This window comes from Ooceraea biroi, chromosome 12, assembly GCF_003672135.1.
Source record: "Ooceraea biroi isolate clonal line C1 chromosome 12, Obir_v5.4, whole genome shotgun sequence".
Classification (NCBI taxonomy): domain Eukaryota; kingdom Metazoa; phylum Arthropoda; class Insecta; order Hymenoptera; family Formicidae; genus Ooceraea; species Ooceraea biroi.
In genome coordinates, this window is record NC_039517.1 from 7881136 (window position 1) to 7906314 (window position 25179).

General features: G+C 45.7%; 1 protein-coding gene and 1 long non-coding RNA gene across 2 annotated transcripts in view; one reads left to right on the plus strand and one right to left on the minus strand.

Annotated features, from left to right (window-relative positions):
* Positions 1 to 25179, plus strand: part of LOC105284241 — a 48459-nt gene that overhangs the window by 15477 nt on the left and 7803 nt on the right. The gene's annotated exons all lie outside the window — the stretch shown is intronic.
* LOC105284240 lies at positions 391 to 23205 on the minus strand. Its single transcript, XM_011347601.3, has 2 exons — positions 22366 to 23205; positions 391 to 16122 (listed from the first exon to the last, which is right to left on the minus strand). Exon 2 carries the CDS (start codon positions 16069 to 16071, stop codon positions 12478 to 12480), a length of 3594 nt encoding a protein of 1197 aa, XP_011345903.2. The 5' UTR covers positions 16072 to 16122; positions 22366 to 23205; the 3' UTR covers positions 391 to 12477.

Consider the following 25179-nt stretch of genomic DNA (forward strand, 5'->3'; position numbering starts at 1 on the left):
TGCTGTGCCGGTTTTATATTTATCAGGCATTTATCATAATTTTTATCGATACCCTGCTACTATCCGACGCTTACGAGTGTCATTTGTTCAGTAAATGTTTCCTATGTATTATCTGGGTTGAGCAAATCGTCGTGGCACAACACATAATGAAGAATTTATCCTCAGCAACATTTCATTCGAATTTATCAAAATGTTATTATTTTAAAATATACTTACATTGATTTCGGTCATGATTGATCATGTTATCAACGTTGATCTTGATCTTGATCTCGTTTTTAATCGCTTCATTTAATCTTCATGCATTTTTATCCTCGGAATATATTTTCGAAGCCAGCTGTAGGAATGTGCAAATTGGAGGGAACAGGGGTGGGAGATGAAGAAACAACAATCTTAATAGTTGTTAGACTATATTTTATCGGACGTGTCCAACTATACTCTTGGCTAACAAATAATATTTATCGACGAACAACGTAATCTCTATGAACTTACAATGTAATTTTGATTTTGAATATTTTGATTTTGGTTTCCTCCCTATCGTTCTTCCATTCGCCTCACACACTTTGTACCCTCAATCGCTCGTCGGCAATAACGCCAACGGCCGCTCCGTAAGAATGTCGCACACACGAAGGAGAGATATATAGCGCCGAATGCGTTTCGATGCACACGCATCGAAAGGAATTACCTCTACGACAAATCGTCGTCGCGATCGTACGTGAATTCCAAAAATATCTCCCGGTCGAAGGTAAAAATACTTCTTCTTTTCTTTTTTTTTGACACCAAAGCACAGCACACTCTCCGTCTGTATCACATATCTAATTTGTGTAAGAGATTAGTTTTCACGATGGCGTGCTAAGTGGCCGACTTTTGTATCAAATTTACGTATCAAATCTCTTCCTATCGACACGGAACTTTAAGACGTTATCAGCGAGAGTGTAAAAGAGTCGGAGATTTTTCGGATAACACCAATCGTAGACGTGGTCTTTTACACAAATCAGTTACAGAAGACGCGCGTGCAATCTCTCTCGCAATTGTTTCTCATTCTAATTAATTTAGTCATACGCACACCACATTTGACTCTCAGTTCTTCTTCAGTTTTATATATATATATATATTTCTATATATATCTATATCTATATATATATATATATCTCACAGATATAGATACACAATAATCCTTAATCTCAGATCGTACTGAATTTACCGTGTATAATTAATATCGTTCGTCTTCTCTTGGAAATACCAAAACGAAAACGTTATACGGTATAAACACTATCGTTACTATCGCATAAATACCTACAAATATACGGTACTTAGATGAAAGCATTATAATAGGAACATTCGTTTTGCTGCAGCCCTTACCGTTAAAATTACCATTACACTTAAGGTAGGAGAGGGGTTGGGTGGCGATTACCGTAATGACTCAATCGATATCTCCTCGTTTACGAAACCCTCGTGTTACGTAGAAAAGCTAACGTACGATATATCTGCGTGAGTCTTACCGATCTAAAACGTTGGCAGGGTTGTTTGAAAAGTAATTCGTCCTCGAGAAGAACTTTGGCAAAAGTATACGACAGGACTCGTCTATTATTCAAATCGTCCTTCGCAAAAGGCAGACTTCACGCAGCGGTAACGCCGGTAATTGCTAAGCGACTGCGACAAGAATCGAAATAATTGTCCGTGTGACTCCTTCGTAGCGGCAAATTGCAGATGGCAAATCTGCGGAATTTTACAAACGCGCGTATCTAATCGCCATGAAGGAGAAACGCGACGACGTTTTCTTTCGACAACACGTTTGCTCGCCGCACGTTTGCATAGTTACATATTGGACACTGACTTGCTCTTTTTTCATAATATTTCATATTTACGTGTTGAATCATCAAATTGTCGATCATCATTTCCATCGTGCGATAATTACAGTCTTTCTTGAAGTCGCTAGCATTACGCAGCGTGCGCTACACGATCATCCGCAAAGTAACGCAGAAAGTTACGGTGATTCCTCTCGGTCTCGTTTTATTTATCGTGTACCCGTTCTAATGCACGCTTTGGTAAATATATATTTAATAATTCGTCATATGTCCGGGGGAGACCCCGATGCCTTCACACTTGTACTTTTCTCGTTTGGTTTAACCAGTAGATAAGTTTAATCATCTAGATGCTATTCCCGTTATATCGGTCGAGGAAAGAAGTTAACTAGGGGACCCTGAATCGTGGTGCTTATCCATTTCGTATTAATTTAATTACCTATCGCCCCGCCGGATAGACTTCTTACGGAATCATCCTCTGTCCGTTTTTTAACCACTAATTTTGATTATCCTCGAAACTTTTACACATTGTACATGTACATACGTTACGTATTACGTATCACTTAATTCTACGTCATTCTCTTAAAGTAGTACTTAATTTTACAACGCGCGCGCGCGCGCATACACACACGCACGCACATACACATACATACACGGACGATTACATTCGCGATCGAATCGATGAGTGAATGACATTTTTCCGATTTTCCTCGGAGAAAGACGAGAGAATAAAGTCATTATAAAGTTTATACGTGCATATTTTCTGACATTTTCTGTGAAATATCAACGCAATTTTTCACATTGAAATTGGATGTTGAAACACCCAGCTTCTAAGAGTTTTATCTGTTTTGTATAAAACATCTTTCTTATAAAAATTCATGTATGCAATATTGTTATGTAAAAGGTGCTATCCAAACTTCCTTCATTTATGGATTTAATTACTTATCGATGTGTATGCGCGCGCGCGCATATAGAATACGGTTGGTCCAGTTCTATCGGGGTCGTCTTTGTTCGACGTAACGAGTCCACTCCGACCGGACTAACCATGGCGTGTCGCTCGGTAAAGCTCAATTTAGGAACCTAGCCGTTTACAATGTAATAGGAACTGAATTTTCTTGCGCGACGCAGACCTACGTCGCTGCGCAAGGTTATCTTTGATAAACGCCGCGATAAATGCGATAACCGCGACATTTTTTCACACGAACGCGCCGCACGGCGTCTCGAAAGTGAATAAACATGTATGAATTTGTAAAAATTCAATGCTGAGGTAGCCACGCGATTCCTGAGGATCGGCATTCCGCAGTTACGTCACTCGGACGTCAGTACAGTATCAGCGTCTATACAGTGTGTCGAAAAAGAAGGTTCTGATATTTCTCGAGCTTCTCGATATTTCACGTAGCGTCCATAAAAAAGAATCAAATCTTAATTAATTTCTGATATTTTATGAGGGTATTTTGGAAAAAGGAAAGTTAAAAAGTTAATTTTTCACACTCTTGCAGCTAATCAACTCAGAGGCAAAATTGATATCTGTGAAAGAGTTGATTGGTTTAGCTTTTATAATAAAAGTACTGCAAAATATTGTTTTCAAATATCGAATCTTTTTCTCTCGACACCGTATATATTCTATATGCGTTCGGAATATGAATGGCGCTTGCATAATGTTTTCAGAGCCATTATTGTCACGCGCCTGTTGAACGTAAATGTAACTTGCAATTCTCCGTGCAATTAACAGAAATGCTCGACTAATTGTCGTCGACTAATTGCCGTTAATGTAAGCACTGTTCAGTGACCACTGTTTGTGTAAAAACGAATAATTGAAAAGAAAATACATTAATTAAGCTGAGTTTCTTTGAGAAAGTGGGCAGATATTTGAAAAGAAAATATATTAATCAAATAGAGCTACTTAATGTGGGTGTCGCTTCCATGGTGTTTATCACGCACATGTACTGAAAGACTACCTGAGTCATTGGCATACTAATTACTTCTCAGAATGATTAATGACTGAATGGTTTTCTCATGAATAAATTACGATTCTTAGACTAAATTCAAGTAATTGGAAATCATCTTGATACCATATTTCTTAATGGAAAAGTTTGTTCGAGCTATTCGCCTCCGCGCAATGGAACGCCTCAAACAACTCCCCTCGCGAAGCCCTCAAAGCGCAATTTCTCGCCCCTGCATTTCTCGTATTTTGCCCTGGCGTCTTCTTAAAAAGAGGAGTGAAAAAATGCGACACGTGCCGCGCGCAGGGGTTCGACCCGTTCTCGGCGCTAGCATCCCTCTCACATGGCGTCAACCCTAATTTCACGAATTTCGCGACGTTTTACAAACTTTTTTTCTGCGTTAGTTCTTTACGTGATCAGTGCGTTTTGACCCATCTGGCATCACGAGAAAAAGGGGACCAGGGACACGCGAGGGCCTCGACAATAGCAAGTCCACGAGCTAAGCCGACTGCAGCAAGGGGGAGAGACGAAATCTTATAAAGGATTTCCAAAATATTGTGTAAATCGGCTGCGTGCGGAAGGGGAGGGAAACGTGCCAGCTGAAAATTTGGGGTGAAATCCGTCAAAATGGGGAAAACCCGCGCTCGCGCGCACTCGGCGCGCGTGTGTCGCGGCGCTAAACAAATAAAGGGTTGTGCATGTGTAAGGCTTCGGCCGCCCTTCGGTCCTTCGCTTCGGGAGGGTGCACGCGAACGGCACCACACAATGCTTCGCTTTTCAACCCTTCATAGTTTTCGGATTCCCGTTTCGCGGATTCTCCGCTTTCACCCTTTCTCGCGCGTGAAGAGTCGCTCGGCTGGAAACATGCTCCGCGTAATTCGCGGCGCGAGTCGAACATCCGTGAAAGGGTTCCTGCGTGTACATGACAATGTACCCTGTTTCTTGCTCTTTTTTTCTCGCGTTTTTTTTGCATGATATCGAAGGGTTCGCGGAGCAACGCTTGTCCGACATTGTGATGTTTTATTGTTCACGATTCGCGACGTGACGCGACAACAATAAATCCGGAATTAGGTCGCACAAAGCTGAAATACGAGCGGATTTTGCACGTTTCCGTTTTTCACGAAACATTTCTAGTTACTATTATTCCATTGATTTATTTTGTGGATTCGTAAACATGAAAAATGTCTTTCAGTAATATCGTTTGGCGTTAGTCGTGGAACATGATCGGAATCAATGATTTCATACTTGAAAATTACGATAACCGCGCGCCGTGATATTATTTACTCTCAAGAATCGCGATACCATCTGCATCACCGGTTGTTTGCGATGTTTCCTTCGCCGATCGTTCGCAAGATTAAGATTTTATAGTCCATCGAATTTAACGACGATCGTGGAGGCAATTCTATATTTATCGCTGCACCTTCGATCGAGTATAATCATGCAGTTGGAAAAAGTACGGATACGATTATAAAGTAATAATCGCGGAAAATAACGGAAAGGCGGTTTGGAGGAAAGAATAATTTGCACGAAAAATATCAATATAATGTGAATCTAATCAGACCAATCTCAGATAAGATAATTATTATCGCGCATAATTCCGATATTATCATGACGGTTTCCTTTCACGAATCAGGTATGTATTTGTTCAGGTGCGTCGCCATCGTGTTCTCGCGAGTTTCCCTACGGAAGAAAGCGCGTCGTCAACCCTCGTTTCGGCACGTGGACCTCTTTGATCGTTCGAGACTGTCGATTGCCGCAGCGGTGAAGTTTCACGATGGAGAATAGAACGCGGATATGTGGCAGGGGTGGCAGGAACGCCGTGACGATGGCGGTGATGGTTGGGAGACGGTGGTGGTGAAATTATTACGGGCGGATAAAATTTCTACAAGTTGGCGGAAGACGAGAGGGAGGGAAATCAAGGGAGGCGACGAGGTCGAGGGTTGGCTAGTCCAAGGGAAAAGGAACGAAGGCAAAAGGGGAGAACTGAGAGAGGGAGGCTTTGATAATTGCAATCCACTTTCTTGTAGAGATATAAGCAGGCTGTGGTGGTTGATGAGGGAGAACAGGGGTGGCAGGAACAGAATGAAAGGAAGGGCGAATGGTTCGATATCTTTTTCTGAAATTTACCGATGGATCTTGGCCTAGCGGACCTTTTATAAATAAATGACGAGGAAACAAAACGATCGCGATTATGGTATGTGACGAGGGTGAGGCAGGAGCAGTAAGAATGAAGCGAAGGAACAGCGGCCATCTTTAAGCCGATCGGAAAAGCGGCTTGCGAGTTTTAAGACTCGAGTCTTGGAGGCAGATCTTTTATCTTCTAAAAGCATACCCAATCTTTGCGCACGATTAATGCACGATCAGCGGCACTACAATATCGGAAATATTAATAATCATATATTCTATATCAAGAATATTATATTAAAGATAATTAAATTAAAAATAAGAAATATCTTTAGAATTGTTATCGTAATAATATCGATTAGAACGAGAAAAAGAAAGAACATTAATTAAAGATACCGAAAATGTTTCGAATATTTTCCGCGTATTGAATCTTGATACATCGTGTATAAAAAATATATAGATACTAGTCGGGACTCAAAATTCGTGCCACGCCTCTCGCAAGATTTAAAAAATCTACACTTTCCTCCGAAATATCCATCCGACGAGATCCATCAGCTTCAGAGGTCAACGTCCCCAGACTCTTTATCGTACGGTACGCGCGACAACGAACGATAACGAAGTATTCTCCGCCTTTTGTCTACACGGCGAAAGATCGCCACCCTCGCGCCACGTTCTCCTGCGTTTTCGGAGCTCTTGGAAACCGCAAGATATTATTGATTTTTATACATATCCCTGTACACTCTCGGGACATGGTGAGAGCGTGTACGCGTGTTAGTGTATGTGCCTGTGGATGTGGGTGGACGTCCGTTTCTGTGCACGTGTGTGTGTTTGCGTAGAGAATGGAGGGGCTGGCTGTGTGTCATTTACTCATCGGTCGTCGCTCGGTGCGAGAAGGACGACGAGTCCTTCCGCCTTCCCTTTTCAAACCGACTCGACTCCACCGGCCATCAAGCGAAAGGAAAACTTCTATATGGCGCAAGCGCCCCGTGTCCCATCGACTTGTGCGCGTCCCTTCTGATTGAAAACCATCGTACCCGCTTTTCCTTTCGTTCGGACCGCTCGATAGCGGACTCCGCTCTCGGAGAGTAATGTCACGAATCATTCGCCGTTCGTTACGGACAACGGAGAGAAGCACTATCGAAATTTCTTGCTATATTCTTTCGTCTCAAGCAGCATTATGAACATAATATAGCATTTCATTTGTATCTGTAAATATCGCGTATCTATTAAACATTTTTTAAAGTTGATACACGTGCAACGCGTAAATGTAAATTATAAAGAAAATTCATCTTGTGAAGTAATCCAGAAAAATTATATTCAGCGACTGCTAGTTTTTTCCACTTTTCAGAGAGGTTTCCGCTTTCGAGCACGAGGGGCACGCGCCTGTAATTTGTCAAGTTTAATTTGTTTGACATGTCATTTGTCATCAGCGGTAAAAAGGCACCCTAGGAGCGACACCCTTAAAAAACAAAACCAACGACTCGACGGTCGATCTAACTGCCGTCCATCAAATCGAATCGGGTAATTCGATATCTTAAAGCCAGCGTTTGAAACCTGCGTAATTTCAGTGAGTTCGAATTTCGATGCTTCAACAGAAAATGATCTCTATATTTATCAATGATAATACGTAAATATCACCGTTAGTGCCAAGTACAGTCTTCCCATCTGTAATATCGATGTAATTGAACTCACTAAAATTATAGACATAAAACAGATTGCGGTGCAGAATAAGGGCAACAAAAGAAAAACAAAAACGAATGAAAGAAAAAAGAAAAATTTTATTCACATAAGTTCGTTCGATCACACGAATGAATAATTAAAAATAGAAATAATCGAGAAATTATTATTAATATACATATAAAAGAAATACAAAGTAACAAAAATAATGCATGTCTCTCATCGTTCCGCGCAGTCTTGTATAAAAATATGCGATCGAGTCGAATGACGAGGAAAATTGATTGCGCTTGGTAGTCGAAACACTTCGCCTTGACTATATCGTGTGACTAGATCAGGTAGATAGGAATTGTAAATCGCTTCCAAAAAATGACTAGTTAATGACTAATTAATTTTCCTAATTTCCACGAGATATACGCTATGTCGTATGCTTCTGTCGAACGCTCGTACGTTCCCCAATACTGCGCGGATTATGCGCAGGTGTATGCGTAATCCTCATGTCGTTCACATACGAGCTGCACTTATAGCCTAGACGATCTTAATATATAATCAATAATATATATATTAATGAACAATATATATATATATATATATACTTTGTTTTTTTGGTTTACGGGTAAAATTTTGATTTTGCGCTCAATTATGTTACGAAGGCAATGCTGATCTTGGGCGAGCCGTCAAAACTCCTCTCGGAACTTCGTTATGTTTGTCTCATCGCTTTTTGGCTCCAGCCGCGTCGACATTCGACATGCATAATCGAAGATAATTAGCGCTGTCGTCCAGCATTCGCGAAATTATTATAAATTTAAATGTAACATAGGTAGCGAAAGAAAATTTTCGAGATGGATGCGCGATGTCGACGCGACCGAAACGCCAGCTTTCGCCCTTCCCGTAACGAGATTGAAAATCTTCATTTCGCATGCATGAATCTTCGATATTCGACAAAAGGGCTCAAGTCAAGTTTTGATTCGCCGAGTTCATCGTATTTTGATCTTTGATATTCAATTCTGATATTTCCCGATCCGAAACTTACGCCCTTTGTATCGAACAGCACCACAGAAATCGTTCTCATTTTATCCGTCGCGATCGCTCACTATTATCCGGAAATGGGTGCAGCCACGCGCGCGAAACACCACGCGGCTTTCCCGGCGTCGCCCCGATCTATTATCCGTCTCACGTATGCGCGATAATAATTAAAATCATCCGCATCCCCCGGGTTGCGCACGGACCATTAAATGCACAATGCGCGTATCTGCATGGGACGCAATTAAGAGCAGCAGGGGGAAAGAGGCGTTTTGCATGGACGCGCGCGCGTTTTGCATGTCACCGTGTACCCCCGCGCACGTGGGGCAAGAAAAATGGGTGAGCCGGGTAAAGCGCCGGAGGGGTGGAGGCGGGAAGGAGGGTGAAGGTTTAGTACGCTGCGCTCTCCTTGCCACTCGCCCCCCCGGGATCATTTCGTTCTCGGACATTTTCGGAAAAATCCCCGCCAAGGTCGTGACCTCCTTCCTCCTCTCTGACCTTCTCTCGCCGAGAGGAGCGACCAGATGTGCAGCGGGGGGAGCGGAGGCCCGTTTGTCCGGGCCCGTCTCGGCCGGCTCGACAATGCCAGTCTAAAAATTCGTTTTTCCCCAACGAGAATCGCACCTCCTCCCTACGTCCAACAACGTTTCCCCGCTTCCGCCTTTTCTGCTCTTCCTTCTCCTGTTCCCTCGACGGATTCGTAATGGCCGTACGTCCTCTCATTCTTTCTTTCTCTTGCTCCCTTTCTCTCTTTCTCCTCTCCCCTGTGTTATATTAATGCACGCGTGCGCGCATACTAATTCAGACGAATTTTCGGCAACGGCCAGCCCCGGGGGTGTGCGGTCCCGTTAAATGACGCGGTTCTCGAATTTCAGCTGCGCGCGGGGAAAACTTTTATGGCCCCTGAGACAAAAACCCGGCCCGTGCCATGGAAATCACATGGAATAAATCATTTGCCGAATCTGACAGCGCTGAATTCCGCATTCATTACTCGAAACGCGATGCGAAACGCTGCATCTCTCGGTGGGAATCGATCGTGTTATTTATCACCTCACCCGTCATTCGCGACAACAGATTTATCGTGTCGTATCGCTGCTCGTTGTGCTAAACTTTGAGAATTGCAACTAAATGATAGAATCCATTATCACAATCATTTAATTAAAATGCGTTTTAACTGTCAGCGCAAACTTTCTGATACAAAAACGTGACATTCTTGCAATCGTATGAAAACAATTTGCACATATTGGCCAATACAAAATACCTCTCCTGCATCATTAACTTGCATGATAAACTTGTGTTCCTTTTAGAAAGATCGAAATCACGCATACATAAATTTTTAAACGAAATTTGTAACACTTGCCCTTAATAATTTCTCAAATATTTTCAAGAAAAAGAGAAAAGAATTTTTATGTTTTGATACGCTGAACGAGTAAATAGCGAGCGATTGCACTGAGTATTATTATTTCACCATAGAAGGAAGGCATCTCGTGGGCGTACGTCGCATGGATAGAAATGCATCGTGCATGTTTGTTCATCGTGGAGGGATGGGCGCACCGGTGCGCTGCGAGAAACGTATTTTGGGAAGCTAGGCAGGTTTGTGCGGACGGCTGCACACGCTCCGCTCGCCGAGAGAGTGTGGTCATTGCGGCGACAGCTGTCTCATCGAGCATTTCGATCGAATTCGAACGGGCCCTGACCGTTGCCGAAAAGATAGCCCAAGTTTTTGCGCGGCGCAAACACGACAGTTTCGGAACGAAACTTTCATCGTTATCGTTCCCCGGATAACATTTCGATAAGTTGCGATCATAATTTTTCTAGAGTTTCGGGGAGAACGGTAAAAAATTCATAATTTCTGGTTCCTTTCTTGGAATCTCTAAAGAGAAAGGAGCAAGAATCCACTATTCCAATATTTCAAATCGTTTCCCATGTTTTCAGAAACATGATACTGTTCCAAGTATCGTGTGATTCACAGACGAATCGTTACAACAGATATCATGAGTCATGAAACGATCACATTTCAAGATGCATATTTATGGAATGCTACTGAGAAGCGATGTCTCAGTTATTCCCAGTTATCAAAGCGCCTGCAGTCGCACTGTTATGAGGAAAAGAGAGGTCGAGGCCATTGTACGACGCGATCGAGAGAGCACATCCGACCATACTTACTATAATTGTAACAAATCGACCTGTTACATCGGATATATTATTTTCTGTTGAGACCTGCGTGATAACGAGGTTCGCGAATCATTCGTTTCTCAAGCTGCAAGGCACGAAGTTCGAAACAGCTTTCGGGGAGGAACTTTTAGCACGGACGAGCCGCGTCTTTGTCGACTAGACTATGTAACCCTTAGTTAAATAATCTGAGAGTGTGCTATATATGCTTTATAACATGTCGAGCATATATACGCGTATATAAATCGGCGGGGTAGGGGATCGTTCTTTGAATATTCGAGTGGAGATCGAGCTTGGTCATCGTTTTTTGCGACCCCCGCCCGAAGACGTCGGGGGATCGGATCGTTAAATTGATATTCGCGAACATTTACGAGACGCGCGCTACACGCATCATCACATTATCATCATTATATTTAATAGTTATTTAAAGTCTATGTAATGCGTTGGCTGTGTATACGATTGTACTTTTTGTTGCGGGTTATACTGTGTCCACCCCTGAGTTGGTTGGCGATTCTCTCTGCACATTGATATCCAATGCTTCGTAACACCATTGCGTCAGATCATGCTGCTCGCGGCCGTGCATGTCGCGGCGATAATCAACGGCCGCGTTTAATTGATGCGCCTAATTAGTTCCGCACCAATCTCCCGGAATCCAGCGCGTACGTGTATATGATAAATACCTCTCTAAATCTTCCCTATCTTCGAGAAAACTCTGCTTACTCTTATGTAAATATATATATTTATATATAAAATATTGACTAGAACAGCCGCGAAAGGAAAAGTCCGTGAGAAACGGTGCGTTAGTTAATGTCGATCGAACGATTATGCTCGCTTTCACGCGCAATTCTTTTGGTTGACTTGAGCAAAAGTAAAATCGATATTGAAATAAAAGAAAGAGAAAAACAGAGAAAGAGAGAAAGAGAAAGATGAAATAAAATGCAGAGCAAAGAGAGTCCTCCGATACAAGAAGGCCTGCCGCATTTAAAATAGGAACTTTATCGATCACCCGTTCGTGTTAATTAATTACGATTAAGTATTTACAAGAGTACGTAACGAGAGTACGTTCCCCACTTAGAACAAGAATAACAACCTTGTCTCGTTATTTTTCTGGGAGGCTTTCCCTTCCGAAAAAGACGGTCTGCTAAATTCATTACTCTCAAGAATCGTTTCAAAATAATGTCAAAATACGATCTTTTCGTATTTCGAACACATGACATGTCGTGAAATGTTTGCGAATTAAAACACCATCAAATGAAATCGATCTTTTCTTGCGAAGAAACGTTGCACGGCAAGGAAAGACTTCAGAACCAGTTGACTTAAGAAAATGATTCAGAAACTTTCGATACGTTTACGAGAAACTCGTTGCTCGAGGAACACTCTCTTAAACGTCCACCGGTACTGGAGTCATCCTTAACGCGATGCAAAGTTAACTGCGAAGAAGCAGAGCAGTCATCTTCAATCACGTTATCACGCTAATTCTATTATTTCAGTCCGCGACGTCGAACCAGGGAGCTTATTTTAACAAATAATGGGAAAGCCTGTGCGCGTAAATTGCCAAAAGTGTGCGAGAGTTAGTGACACGTCAGAGTGTTACGATGCAGATAACACTCACCGATTGGCCGCTGGTCTTACATGATAAATAGGAACCGATACCACGTGCTCAGGTCGCAGATGCTCAGTATGCAGACGCAGACGCCGCCGCTCACGCTAGGGCGTGCAAGGCTCGAGATCGACTGAACTCAGGCAGGAGTGAGGGTGAAGGAAGCGGTCAGGGCGTTGGCAATTCTCGACTTGACCGGTAGATAGACTAGAGCAGGCGCGAATCTCTTCGCCGAACTGGACTCGGCACCCGCCTGCATCAGGTCCTGCTCCTCGATCAAGAACGGCTGCATGATGGTCTTATCCGGATTCGAATTCATATCCTGCGGCATCGCGTAGCAAGCCGGTACCTTCTGCTTGTTCGCCACGTCCCTCAGGGTCTTGCTGAGCTCGGCAATCACGCTCTCCGTAGGATCGCCGATCGCCTTATGGTCTTTTCGTACGTGTTTCTTGATGCGATTCAGGTTCGTCGTCGCGTAGCCGCACTGCGCACACTTGTACGCGCCCTGAGGTGTCACCTGCACCGCATTGTCGTCCTGCCGTTGGTTCCTCGCGACATCCGGGACACCGCGATCCGCGGTCTGCGGACTGCATTCCGCGTGATCGTTCCTCGCATCCAGGTCGGCCCTATCCTTCGCGTGATCGTTCAGTTTAACGTCGATGTCCGGTCTGAGATTGTTCAGGAGAGGATTCTGGAATTGCGACAGCAGAGTGGGAAACTGGTGCTTGGTGAGCAGGTGCTGGTGAAGCAGCTCCGGTTGGTGGAAGTCTTGTGAGCAGATCGGACATTGCAGCGGTCGATCGCACTCGAGGCTCTCCTGAGGACTCACGTGGGATCGCTCGTGAAGGAAAAGGAACGGCAGCACGGGGGTGTTGAAATTGCAGTAGCCGCAGCGGTAGTTCTTCAGCTGGTGCTCCTCGGACGACGAGCCGAGGAGATTCGATAGCACCTGATTCCCCAGATTCGCGTAATCGGCCGGTTTGATCTGCTGGGCTACTTCAAAGCCGTTCGGGATTTTTAGACTCGGCGTTTGAATGTTCTTCGCGACACTCCTGCCACTATTCCCGCTGATTTTCGGTGTCGCCTGATACTGCTGTTCGAGTTCGCGCCACTTGTCGATACCCGTCTTGCCGTGATCGCTCATCAGGTGCGCTTTCAGCCATTTGACGCTGCGGAACCTGCGGCTGCAGATCGGACACACCTCGGTGAAGTATCTGTGACTGAGATCACCCAGTTGTTCACTCGACTTGAGCGCCGAATCGTCCGCGCCGGTGCTGGCATCATAGGTCTCCTGTTTGGCTAACGTCGTTCCTGCCACCGATGACGACGAAGAGGACGACGTAGTATCGTCCACGATCCCATGGGTGTTGTGCTTGTGAACGCGCAGAAAGTACTTACTGCACAGCTCCTTGTTGCAGATGTTGCAGATCACGCCGACGATCTGTGCGCCGTTCTCTATCTCGATGCCGTGCATCCGTTGCATGTGCGTCTTCAGGAAGTATTTATTGCACAGATGCTTCTCGCAGATTTCGCAGTAGCACGTCGTGGGTATCATTTTCGAGTCCATCGTGCCCGTTGTCGTCGCCGTCGTCGTTGTCGTGATTGATGTCGTTGTCGTGGCTTGGCTGCTCGTAGTCTGATTGGTCAGTGTCGAATTTGCGGAAGAAGCAATCGCGGGAGTCGATTGTAGCGACGAGAGAGTAACGGCACTGGAGACGATCGAATGCTGATGTTCCTTGCTGATATGTCTCCTCAGTGCTTCCTGACTAGGATAGTCTTTCTCGCAAAGGGTGCAGAAGACTGTGGATACGGTCGGGGGTGACTTATCCTGTGGCGACAGCTGAGCCTCGTCGCCGGCAACACCGTGCTCAGTCGCCATGTGAACTCGCAGAGCTAGTCTCGAGTCACATTCCTTGCCGCACACGGCGCAGGACAATCCCTTGCTGGAATCCAAACCGTTCAACTGTATGATCATCGTCTGCAGTTTCTGCAGGTCCTCTGAAATGGTGTCAGTACGTTGATCGGCACCGTCTAGATCGTATTCGTGCTTTGGTGAAACGTGCTCCTCGCCCTCGTGCATCTTCCTACAATGCGTCCGATACAGACTAGCCGTTTGGAAGCGGATATCACATGGTTTGCACTCATAATCGTCAGTGCGCTCGTTGGTGTCCGAACCCGCGCCGGCGACAGTAGTAGCAGTCTCGGCGACAATCAGGTTCAACGGACTGGTCTGCACCTGGTGCCAGGTGGTCGTGCCGGTGGGATTGCCGGGCGATCGCTCGTTATCCTGCACGATGACACCGTGTCGCTTCATCTTGTGTGTGCGCAAAAAGTACTTGTTGCAGTACTCCTTGCAACAGATCTCGCAGAACGCCTCGGGATTTATCACGCCCAGACGACGCAGGAGATCGGCGCTGAAGCCGGAATCCCGCGCCTGTTGGATGGATTGAGGAGATAGGTGTCTAGGTGCCGGCATATAGCTGGCGTCCTCTTGCTCGACGCCGTATTCCTGTTTCAGAAGCGCCTCCATGCCATTGGAACTGTCGCGTGACGTCTCGCGATCCTCCTCATTCTGCGACAGCTGATTGATAGCAGATTGACAGCCATCCGACGATGACTGCGACTCCACGATCGACGACTCATTGGGCGTCTTCTGCTTCCTCGAGGAAGCTTCCTCATTGCGGAAATGCCGGTGCGGCGGTGTCGCTGGCGGTTCTAGCTTCACGCTCGCGTTACCAGCGTGATAGTTCGCGGAGGCGAACACACCCGCGCCGAATACGCCAGTTGCGTCTGTCGCCGTCGCGCTCGGAGTCGGCGAGTCCACGTAGATACCGTGCTTGTTCGCCTTGTGCGTCTTCAGAAAGTACTTGTTGCAGAACTCCTTCTTGCACATGTCACAGTACGCCTCCGGGTTGAAGATCTTGATCGGCATCGGACCGAGGGTGGATCTAGGGACGTGTTGGGGATCTGTCAGCGGGAAACCCGGTAGGGGTAGGTACTGAGCGAGGGCACTCGGGAAACCCGGGAGCGGCTGCAGATGATTCGTCATCGTGACGATTTGACTGACCGAACCGGCGGCCGACCACGAGTCCTCGCTCTGCGAGGGTTGCATCTGCGGCTGCATCTGCGTCTGCGACTGCACGTGCTGCTGACCGCCGGACGTGGTTAACCACGTGGTCGCGAAGTTCTTCACGCTCAAGAGGCTCACGGGACCGTCGTTGGCCTGGTCCAGCTGCTGCGTCGGCTCTACCTTGACGGCGACGCCCGGCGTCGATCGGCTCGCGCCACTGTGCTCGCAGTCCACGTGGACGTTGAGCACCTCGTCGCTGTCGAAGAGCCGGCCGCAGTGCTGGCAACGGAACTCGCTGTTTAGATTCTCGTCTTTCGACGACGGTGAGGGTTGGTGTTGGTGATGATACTGATGTTGGTCGTCGACGCTCGGTAACGGCGATCGCGACGACGCTGTCTTACCTTCGCTGACCTCGTCCTCGTGCTCGTCCTCGTGCGCGAGATCGGACGAGAACCTCACCGGTGTGGTCTGCTTCCGGCGCTTCTTGGGCCCGGCGCCAACGTCGACGGAATCGGCGCGGACGCGTTTCCAAACGTCGCGCTCCCCGCAACTGGAACCATCGCTGTCCAGCTCCGTTGCATCCGCTATCATCGTGGTTGTTGTCGTCGTTGTCGTCGTCATCGCCGTCATCGGCTCGTGCGACGACGTTGCGCTCGATGACATCTCGGTGGATCCCTCACGCGACCAGCCGGCTCTGCCTCAGGTATTGCTCGTCTGTCAAAGAACACAGAAATTTCTCGCGTTTAAAAAATTGCGGCGGGATCGACGAACGATTCTCTGACGCACCCCGATACAGAGATCTTTTTCTGTTTTCAACTGTACGGTAACTTCTTTTCGCATTTGTGTTTGTCCTTTACGCGAGGAGTCAATGGTTTAATATTCCGTGTAGCATACTTGATATTTATCGCAATATTTAATTTCGATGTATAAACTACGAGCAGCAGATACAAATCCCAGAATCGCGTTGTTCCGCGAGACGCGATGAGTAGGCGACATTAATTCGGCAGAAAGATCATAACGATTTCGTCCGGCGAAGCTGGAGGGAGGGTTGGAGGGTTGGGGTCGGCTAACGAGCACTTCGTGCTGTAGAAAGACGCACGCGAGACTTGACGAACGAGACACAGCGAGCGAGACACCCTCGCTCGCGCGATGGACATGCGGTCTCGAAAAAGGGAGACGCGGGACAGTGGGATGCGGGGGAGGGTGAACATCCCCATGACTCATGTTGTATGTCCCCACGCATTCGGGGAATCCGGAGGATAGTACGAATATGCATTTCAGAAGCGCGGCGTAATTACTAATTCAGAATGACAGCCTCTCCTATCGCGAATACGTGTGCGGCTGTGTGTGTAAGTGGACGGTACGCGGTCATTGAACCCTCCGACAATATCTGCCAATTGTGTGTCGCAGGCTGTGCGTGATACACGCGTGAGAAAGGTCGCGTGAGCCGTGCGTGCGCAAGTTGGCAAAAGCTCGGAAACATTTTCAGTGCGATGATTCCTACGGCCAGCCCTCCGCGTTACCGCGAACGTTCGACTGTCGCGAAGGGAAAAAATAAAATTACCGGCGTAGAAATTTCCCGACTTTCTTCTGCAACTCAGAAGAAGGATGAAGAGATAGGGCTTCGTAAATAACATTTATTACACAAGCAATTTCGTTATTATAATGTACTACCCGCTTGTGTTTTAGCAACCGACTTCTGCATCGGTTACATTAAATTATGTCAACTGACATCTCGTTGATAATGTATTTCTCTTATCTTTGACACAATTATTACCTCGCTGCTATCTTTTCGACACACAACGTCGCGTGAAATGTCAAGATTATGGTACGGCAACTCATATTTCATGAAATCCTCACCCGCGACAGTCGCAGCTCCTCGATGTCTCGAATGTCTTCGTCTCATGACCGATGAACCGCGGAAATCGCTTTCACGGTGAAATGGGGCATCTCGGGAATCGCGCATCGCTGCCGCGAACTATGACCGGCTTCGTCGAGCATCTCGGTCGCACAAAATCTCCACGACACTTCGCAAACTCGAGAAAACTCGCGCGCAATCGCTTTCCTCTTGTTCTGTTCTCGTTGGCCGGCTAAGGCGTCGCCGTTATTGGCACGTGACGTCGCCGAGGGTAAACGAACTGCGCGGATCTCGGGTGTCACTGGTCAAACGCACCCTCGTCGACGCGGATATTTCCATTTTCGCCTTCGCCTGGCTTCTATATCCCTCGCAATGAGGTCGGGGTCTTCGCGCCGCACGAAAATCCTTTAGTCAATGTCAATCTTCGACTGATCGACGAGCTCCATGAGTTGCAACAATCGCAAAGGAGATCATACGAATAAGATAACGTTAAGAACACATCCCGATGACACAAACGAATCTTTGAACTTGGAGGAATACAGACGCGAAATGTAGTTTAAATCGGCTGTTCGCGTTGCTTGATCAGCAGTACGTATTACGTCTCTCCGGATTCTACCAGGTTACTGTTAGGTATAGGCACGATGCCCTATGAAGGGCCTGTCACGCCGTTTTCACGTCCCTACCACCTTCGGAGACCGATACAAATCTCCCCACTCGGTCGTCATCTGCACTGCGTTCTCCTGCATTCGCCGTGGATAGATGATTTTCGGGATTTTGTTCGAACGCGCGATATCGACACTGCAAACAGTTCTGCACGAAAATAATATTTACGGAAAATATTTTTGAGAAGCGAAAACCATCAGGTGCAATAAATATTATTCAGCGTTTCATAAGGCAACGTAAATAATATTTTCTGGATTTGTATATCACGATACAAAATGTTATAAATAGCTACGCGAGAATTCCGCGCTATAATTTTCGCATTTTTTCGTGGAGAGTTAAATTTTTTCTGATTATTTAATCAAGAAAAACTTGAAACAAATTTGATCATTTCTCTTGCGACATTTTAACTTTTAACATAAAATTTATAAAAAACACTTCATGTATTTACGTCTATGTAATTATAGAATTAATTATTAGAAAGTAATTGAGTTCACTTTTATCGGAAGATATCGATTTCGTTGAACCAAGTCGATAGAGATTGTAAAACTCTGAGGATGATTCGCGCGATAAGACTCTCGTCACTTTCTTACGTCTCCCGGTACGTTAAATAAATATAAAAATTTTCGCTTCATATGAAGCGAGCATTAATTAATGCATAGATATATTACGAATCTCTTCTTATAATTTTTGTGATTATTTATTAGAAATCTTGAAAAAAACCTGTAGCTCTCTTTACTCCGATGACAACGGACGCGAAGATAAAGATGTCATTGATTGCATTCTTCCGACTCTTAGTCAAAGCCTTTTGAAATGTTTTTTCAATGACGCAAAGATACGCAAACAAAAGTAGTGCTTCTTCCGTTTCTGTCCTTATCGCACACGCTGTATCGCGTTACAGATGTAACGTATAAGAAAAAAATCGTTTGACACCAGATGAGACATACATTGTTAATAAGCTGATGACACATCGCTAATTGTTTTGACAGGTGCTCCGAGCTAGGATTTACCGGTAACTCGAGCAATCGTTCATCTACAATAATTTGGAATATTTATCTGTGAGTCATATTTAATCTTGTATATTTTGAGTATATTTCCACATATTTTGTTCAAAGTTAATTATCAATTCTACATTTTACAAACTTAAATCGTGCATGTTGCCTTTGTTTGGATTGGAAGTTTTTAATTTCATTTAGCCGGAATCTGTTTCTCAGTTTTCAAAAATCTGCAAGAATTTTATATGTTCTCTTTTGTCAGCTGTCTCATCATATTTTATCTCAAACGTATATTTATATTTAGATATGCACACGTTATATAAATATGCACACATTATATAAATATGCACTTGCAAATATTCTCGCGATGTAAGTGGAATATCAGATTTACAGATTTACGCAATCACGGATTTTGTCAGCGTGGCTCGACAGACGCGTGTAGGCACATCTAAAAAGAACAGCAGTTATTATTCGCAGTTGCTGCATGTGTATACGCGTGTATGTCAACGGGACGGGAAATTGGATTACGGGAGGGTTGTAAAGCAGTCGTTGACGCACAAGGCGCACGAGGAGATAGGTAGCTGAAACGACGAGGGGGTAGTTTGGGAAGAAGGAGGGAGGGAGAGGGGTTTACCGCGGAACCCGTATATCTCCGTGCAAGATTTGACAGATTTTTCCAAAAATACTCGTAAATACGCCCGTATGTTCGCGGGGGGAGACGCAGGACTCCGACATTGTGGAAACCACCGAAATCGGATGAATGACAGAGGAGGGTTGGCGATCCGACCTCGTGGCGGGTGACTTGCGAAAGGGTGCCGGGAAAAACACGTCGTTAGAGCGACGGTGTGTTCGGGCGAAAGATGCCTATCCGAAGGATAGTTCGTAATGTTATTACGCGTACGCGCGCAGATTTTCCCTCGCGCGGGGGTGGCGCTCAATTGTGTGGGTGACGCGCAACAAACAACGTTGCACTCCCGCGAAATAATGGATGAACGCACGTCAAATGTATTTTCGCAGCTGCTCCCGGCACGCTCAACGGTTCGCCGATGAAAATTATGCCTCGCGTGATACGGACATAATAATTCTGGTAAACGTAAAATATGAAGCAAATCTGATGCAGTCCGATTGCATTCGTGGATGTTGCGCTAGAATAGAAAATGCTGTGAATTGAAAAATTTGTGAGCGAAGCTCATGTCGTAAAATGCATGGCGAACAATCATGTAGCAAACTGTCACTGATCCATCTTCAAGTTGTAAAGTTTTACGACTGTAAAATCACGTTAGCGGTGAATCGTTTATTTTATGGTAGTGCGCATTATTAATTTAACTATTCACGGGAAATCGAAATTCAGTGATTATTTTCGTTATTTGAGCCACGTGTTTAAAATAAGCCTCTCAGAGATCTTTGCCAAATTTTACTTTGCGCTTTTGAAAATTTGGTTTATATCACTTCGAAGATGACTAGTTCGTACAACGAGTTGTTGATCTTTGTACAAGTCCGATTGAAAGGAGCGCGAAAGCAGGTCGCTGAAAGCAAAGCGAGATACGGCAAATCAATCGAACGTAAGGCGAAGCAATAAAAGCCCGGGAACATCAAACGGGCCCAGTGAGGAAAAGAGAAAGAGAGCGGAATCAATAGCGGGGGTATGGACAGTGAATTATGAAAGCCCTGTGGCTCTCTTTCGCAAAAAGTCGAAAGGAAAGCTCGCGCGAACTTTTCGCGTGGATTGGCCCAGTGCTCATACGCGCGCGCGCAGGAATCAACGTATATGCGTGTGTATGCGTGTATATGGTGCGTGGGCGTGTGCGGATATCACGCGGGTTCCCGTTTACGTGTGATTTCAGTAGAGGCCTATTGATCGAGCGGCGAACTTCGGCGGTTCGCACACGCGCATAAGTCTTCCCGTAAACAAGACAAATATCATCGCGCCAGTCCTGAAAATCCACCCATCCACCCTCGCGCACCCTCCTTCTTTCCCGCTCTGAAACGTCTACCGACGCGATTCGCCGCCGGTCTCTCGAACCTCGAGCGCGGATTGACTCTGTCGTAACTTTCACCGACGTGTCGCTTGTTAGCGATTACGGTGATACGGGGGCGACTTGATGTCAAGAAATATGATGTACGGTCTTTTTGCGGGGTAATTCCTTCTTTTTACGCTCCTCGTAAGTGAATAAGTGTAATATGTAATTCCTTCTCCCTGGAAACAGTCACTAAACAGCATTTGAAAAGTCTGCTTTTCAAAAGAGTTTCCTCGTTGTCCAATCAAAATTTAATGCACATATTTCTGAAATTCTATAAATACGTGTCAGAATATAATCATAAATTTATCAAGACAGACGAGACTTTTCTTAATTAAGCGCTGTTTCTTTAAAGTTGGAGAGTATTAGTAGAATCAATTCAAAAGGAATTCCTTGCCGTTTAGTAATACACTTTAACAAGACATACATATATAAGAGAATCACACACGGTGCGTGCGATTGTTTTATACCATAAAATGTATCGCGGGCTCAATCATGATAGCAAACTCGTTCGGTGCTGCTGACACGCACATGAATCTGTAACGGTATGGTAAAAGGTGTGATTCGCATAAAGGTGGGGATCGCGGAAGGTCGGATCTGCGCAATGCGTGTCGCCGGATGAACCACGTGGAGTATTCGCATGCAAAAGACGCCGCGAGTGAGAGTAACCAACCAGTTAGTCCACCCTGAAAAGGGCACGGTGCGGTATCGTTTCACTTGACAGATCGTGTACCTTCCGAGACGATGATCGGAACGATCCGGATGATTGGCGGTAACGCGAGCTCACTAACAAGTGCCGATCAATCATCGCGATCGCCGAGATCATTTCGACAATTCGTAAATCACGTATTTTATCGTGTCATCTCGCTTTATCGCGTCACCTTGGTGTTCTTCGTGCTGTTTTACGCCGATTAAACCGCAGTAATTTCGCTACCATAGATAAATAGAGCAATAAAACTATTTTAACTGCGGGGAGATTATCGCGCGATACAGAGGAATCTATCTGTTCGAGTGCGCCGAATGTTTCTGGGAGACGAATCAGATAACAGCTGTAATCCACGAGGTCCTAGCGATGACGCGATGCCGGGGTTTTTACCGTTTAGATTTTATATTGATCGGGTATATTTATATTGATTGGATACTTTCGCGTTTATCGGTTCGAATTAGCAGGATGCACAGCGAGGATCGAAACCGACACGATTCCGATGATATTCAAAGGTTTTCTAATGCTATAGGAGTGCGTTATCGCCATATTCATCCGTGTCGATTAACGTGACAATAACGCTGATCTCGTCTATAGCGTCGCAGATTAAATCCGACGAAACTACACCGGTTTCGATCCTCAATGTATTATATACATGATTGAAAACGTGGGATAATCCCGATCCCCGATAGGCGACCGGTACTCTCCGCCAGGAGGACTCACCGTGATCAGCAGCGTGTCTTGTGGACGCAAAACCACCCCAGAAAATCGCGACTCGCCGACGATGGTCCCACGTTATTATCCATTTGTTAAGCGCCAACGTGGAGGGTGGACGTGCGCGACAGTGCCGGCGATAGCGCGACGATAACACCACTTTGTTTCACTGCGCACTGGAAAGCCGAGAGCAGGACGTGATGGAGTAATGTGGGCAAAGAAAGAGAAAGAGAGAGAGGTCCCGGCGAGGCGCCGAGCGCGCGGCGATAATTAAGGAGCGAAATGGGAAAAAAAAGAAAAGTGTATCAGCGGCGCGCGACGATACGGGGTGGAAGAAGGATCGCCCGCGGCCTCGGCTACTTACTATTGTTTTGACCATCGTGCCACGATGGCGGCCATACTTGATATGAGAAAGTATCCCCCACATTGTCCGCGACCATCCACTAATTCCCCCATACACCCCCGCGCTGATTCAACCCTCCAGCCCGCCGCGGCCGCCGCACCCCCGCTCCCCGTGTTCCACGATTCGACGTCCCTCCCTCACGAAGTTACCCCCCTGCCTGCTTGCCTGCCTGCCAGCCTGCCACCCCCACGTCCTTACAAAGTCAGGGCCGACGCCTTTCCGCGAGCAAAGGGAAGTCTTCCTTTCTCCTTTTCGAGACCGAAAATTTTCAAAATTCTCGACACGCGTTTATCTGGCTGTTGCGCAAAAGATCATTGCTATCGTCTTTTGCTAAAGTTGAAAATGTTTCTAAAATTCGTTGATTAATTTTGGAAACATTGGAAGAAAATGGGGTTGCAGGAATGTGAAAGAAATTATGTTGATTTTACAGCTGAGAGAGAAAGAATTAGACTTAAAATAATCTTCAAGGTATAATTAAATTGTATATCAAGTTTTGCAAAATTATATTATACACGATCTATTTTATGTAAAAAAAAGAATGAGAGCACAAGACAGCACTGCACTGTGCATAAAATCATTTACCTATGTGGTTCGTCTCGCGCTTCGATATCATTATCGTCGTAAGAAGATATCTCCAACGAGAGCTCGGGGTGGCGAACGGAGCCTAGCCATCACTGCCGCGAGGCTCCTTGTCGAGGCACTTCCTCCTCTTTCGAAGTTACGCACCTGCACACACGTGCGTCGGAAAAAACACTCGCGCACGCACATGCACGCACTCGTACACACACACACACACACACATGCGTGCGCGTCCGTAAAATACGAACGTCCTCCTCGCGACCCAGCACGAGCAGTCTTTTACCCCAGTTCACAGTTTTCCCCTCGGGTGGCACTGAGGTCTTTTGAGGGGGACGAAAGGGCGGGGGTGTCGGAGCGAAAGGGAAAGGGGATTTGCCGGGTGAGGAGGGATGGCGAGGAAGAGGAGAGAAAAGCGGTAAAAGAGGATGAAAGGGAAGAGAGAAGCAAGGCCCGCGTGGGGTGGCACTTTTACTGGTCACTTGGAATTCGGTGCTCCACCACCACCGGCGGTATTAGAGTCCTTTCCCGCCCCTTCCTCCCTCCCTCATCCCCGAGTTTCATCGCTCATTCCCCTCGCTCGACCGTGGACCTGGCCCCGGTGTCACCCCACCTCGAGGCTCCGAACCGTCCACCCTCGCGCGGCAAATTAGTTTAGCCTCACGGACAAGTTCGAGCCAGCTCGAGCCTCTTCGCAGGATCTTCCTCCGCTCTATTTTCACGAAGGAAACGACACGCAGGCTCTTCCTTAAAACGCCCGGGCCTACGAGAGAGTGGCCTTCTCTATGACGAGCCTCGTATCGATTATCGAGTACCAGTTGTGAGCACTCGAACTCTGCGTCCGTTTCGATTATATTACTTGTCATCGATAACGTTACGAAATAAAATTACAAGTAGGATAATAATCAAATGCACCAAGATACATATATAATAAAAATTTACAGAAAAGGAAGATTATTATACAAAATAATTTGAGTTTCTTTCTTCATCCAATATTTTACTTGAAAAGTACTACGAACACCATATATGATGATAAAGAAATAAATAAAACAGTGACAGAAGGATTAGGAAAGGTACATGACAAATAGGGCCGATACCTTTATTCGACGCGGATCAAGAAATGCCGTGCTCAGCAAGATTGTACATAATTTAAAGGACAAATTGAGGCGGTTGGGCAGGAACGTCCATGCGTATCGAGGGCGTTCCGCATCTGCGGTCACGAACTTGTCACGCGATTCTACACAGTTGATAACGATAATGAAGCCGGTGGTCTGCATCGGTTCCTGCAAATTAATGGTATTATGTGACTGTCGCTACCGGGCCGCAGAGCAATAATTTTCATGAGATATTCGAGTCGATAATCCGTGAGAATCGATACCGGTGCGTGCGTTCTCATCGAACATCGTCACTCTTTAAAATACTGTGAATCGAATAATACCAATACCATTTGTCCATATCTACTATCACATCTCCGAATTCCAATATTTGTAGCTTATCATAGAAAATCTCGTAAATCTAAAAGACCACAAAATTGTGATCTTCTGTCATATTTGCTATGACGTCTGTAACGTCGTATTTTATCAGAATTATTCCACATGAATTTCGCTACGCCTATATTTAATGGAGGATTAATTTTGTATCAAGGTAAAAATTATATATACAGTCATATATCGGAGCAAAAAGTTCCCTCATGTGAAGTTTGATGAAAGCACACGAGGATATCTTTCTTGCTGCACGCGCGAGCTAAACTTCCCTGTCGCGCTTTTTGCCTTATGGTTCTTTGGTATGGAATCGTGTGGAATCATATAAAAAAAAAGTGGACGAGTAGCCGTGTCGCATGGCTG

What these genes read in the sequence shown, in the direction of transcription:
- LOC105284240 (XM_011347601.3), bottom strand. Translation starts at nt 16,071, where the DNA reads ATGTCATCGAGCGCAACGTCGTCGCACGAGCCGATGACGGCGATGACG.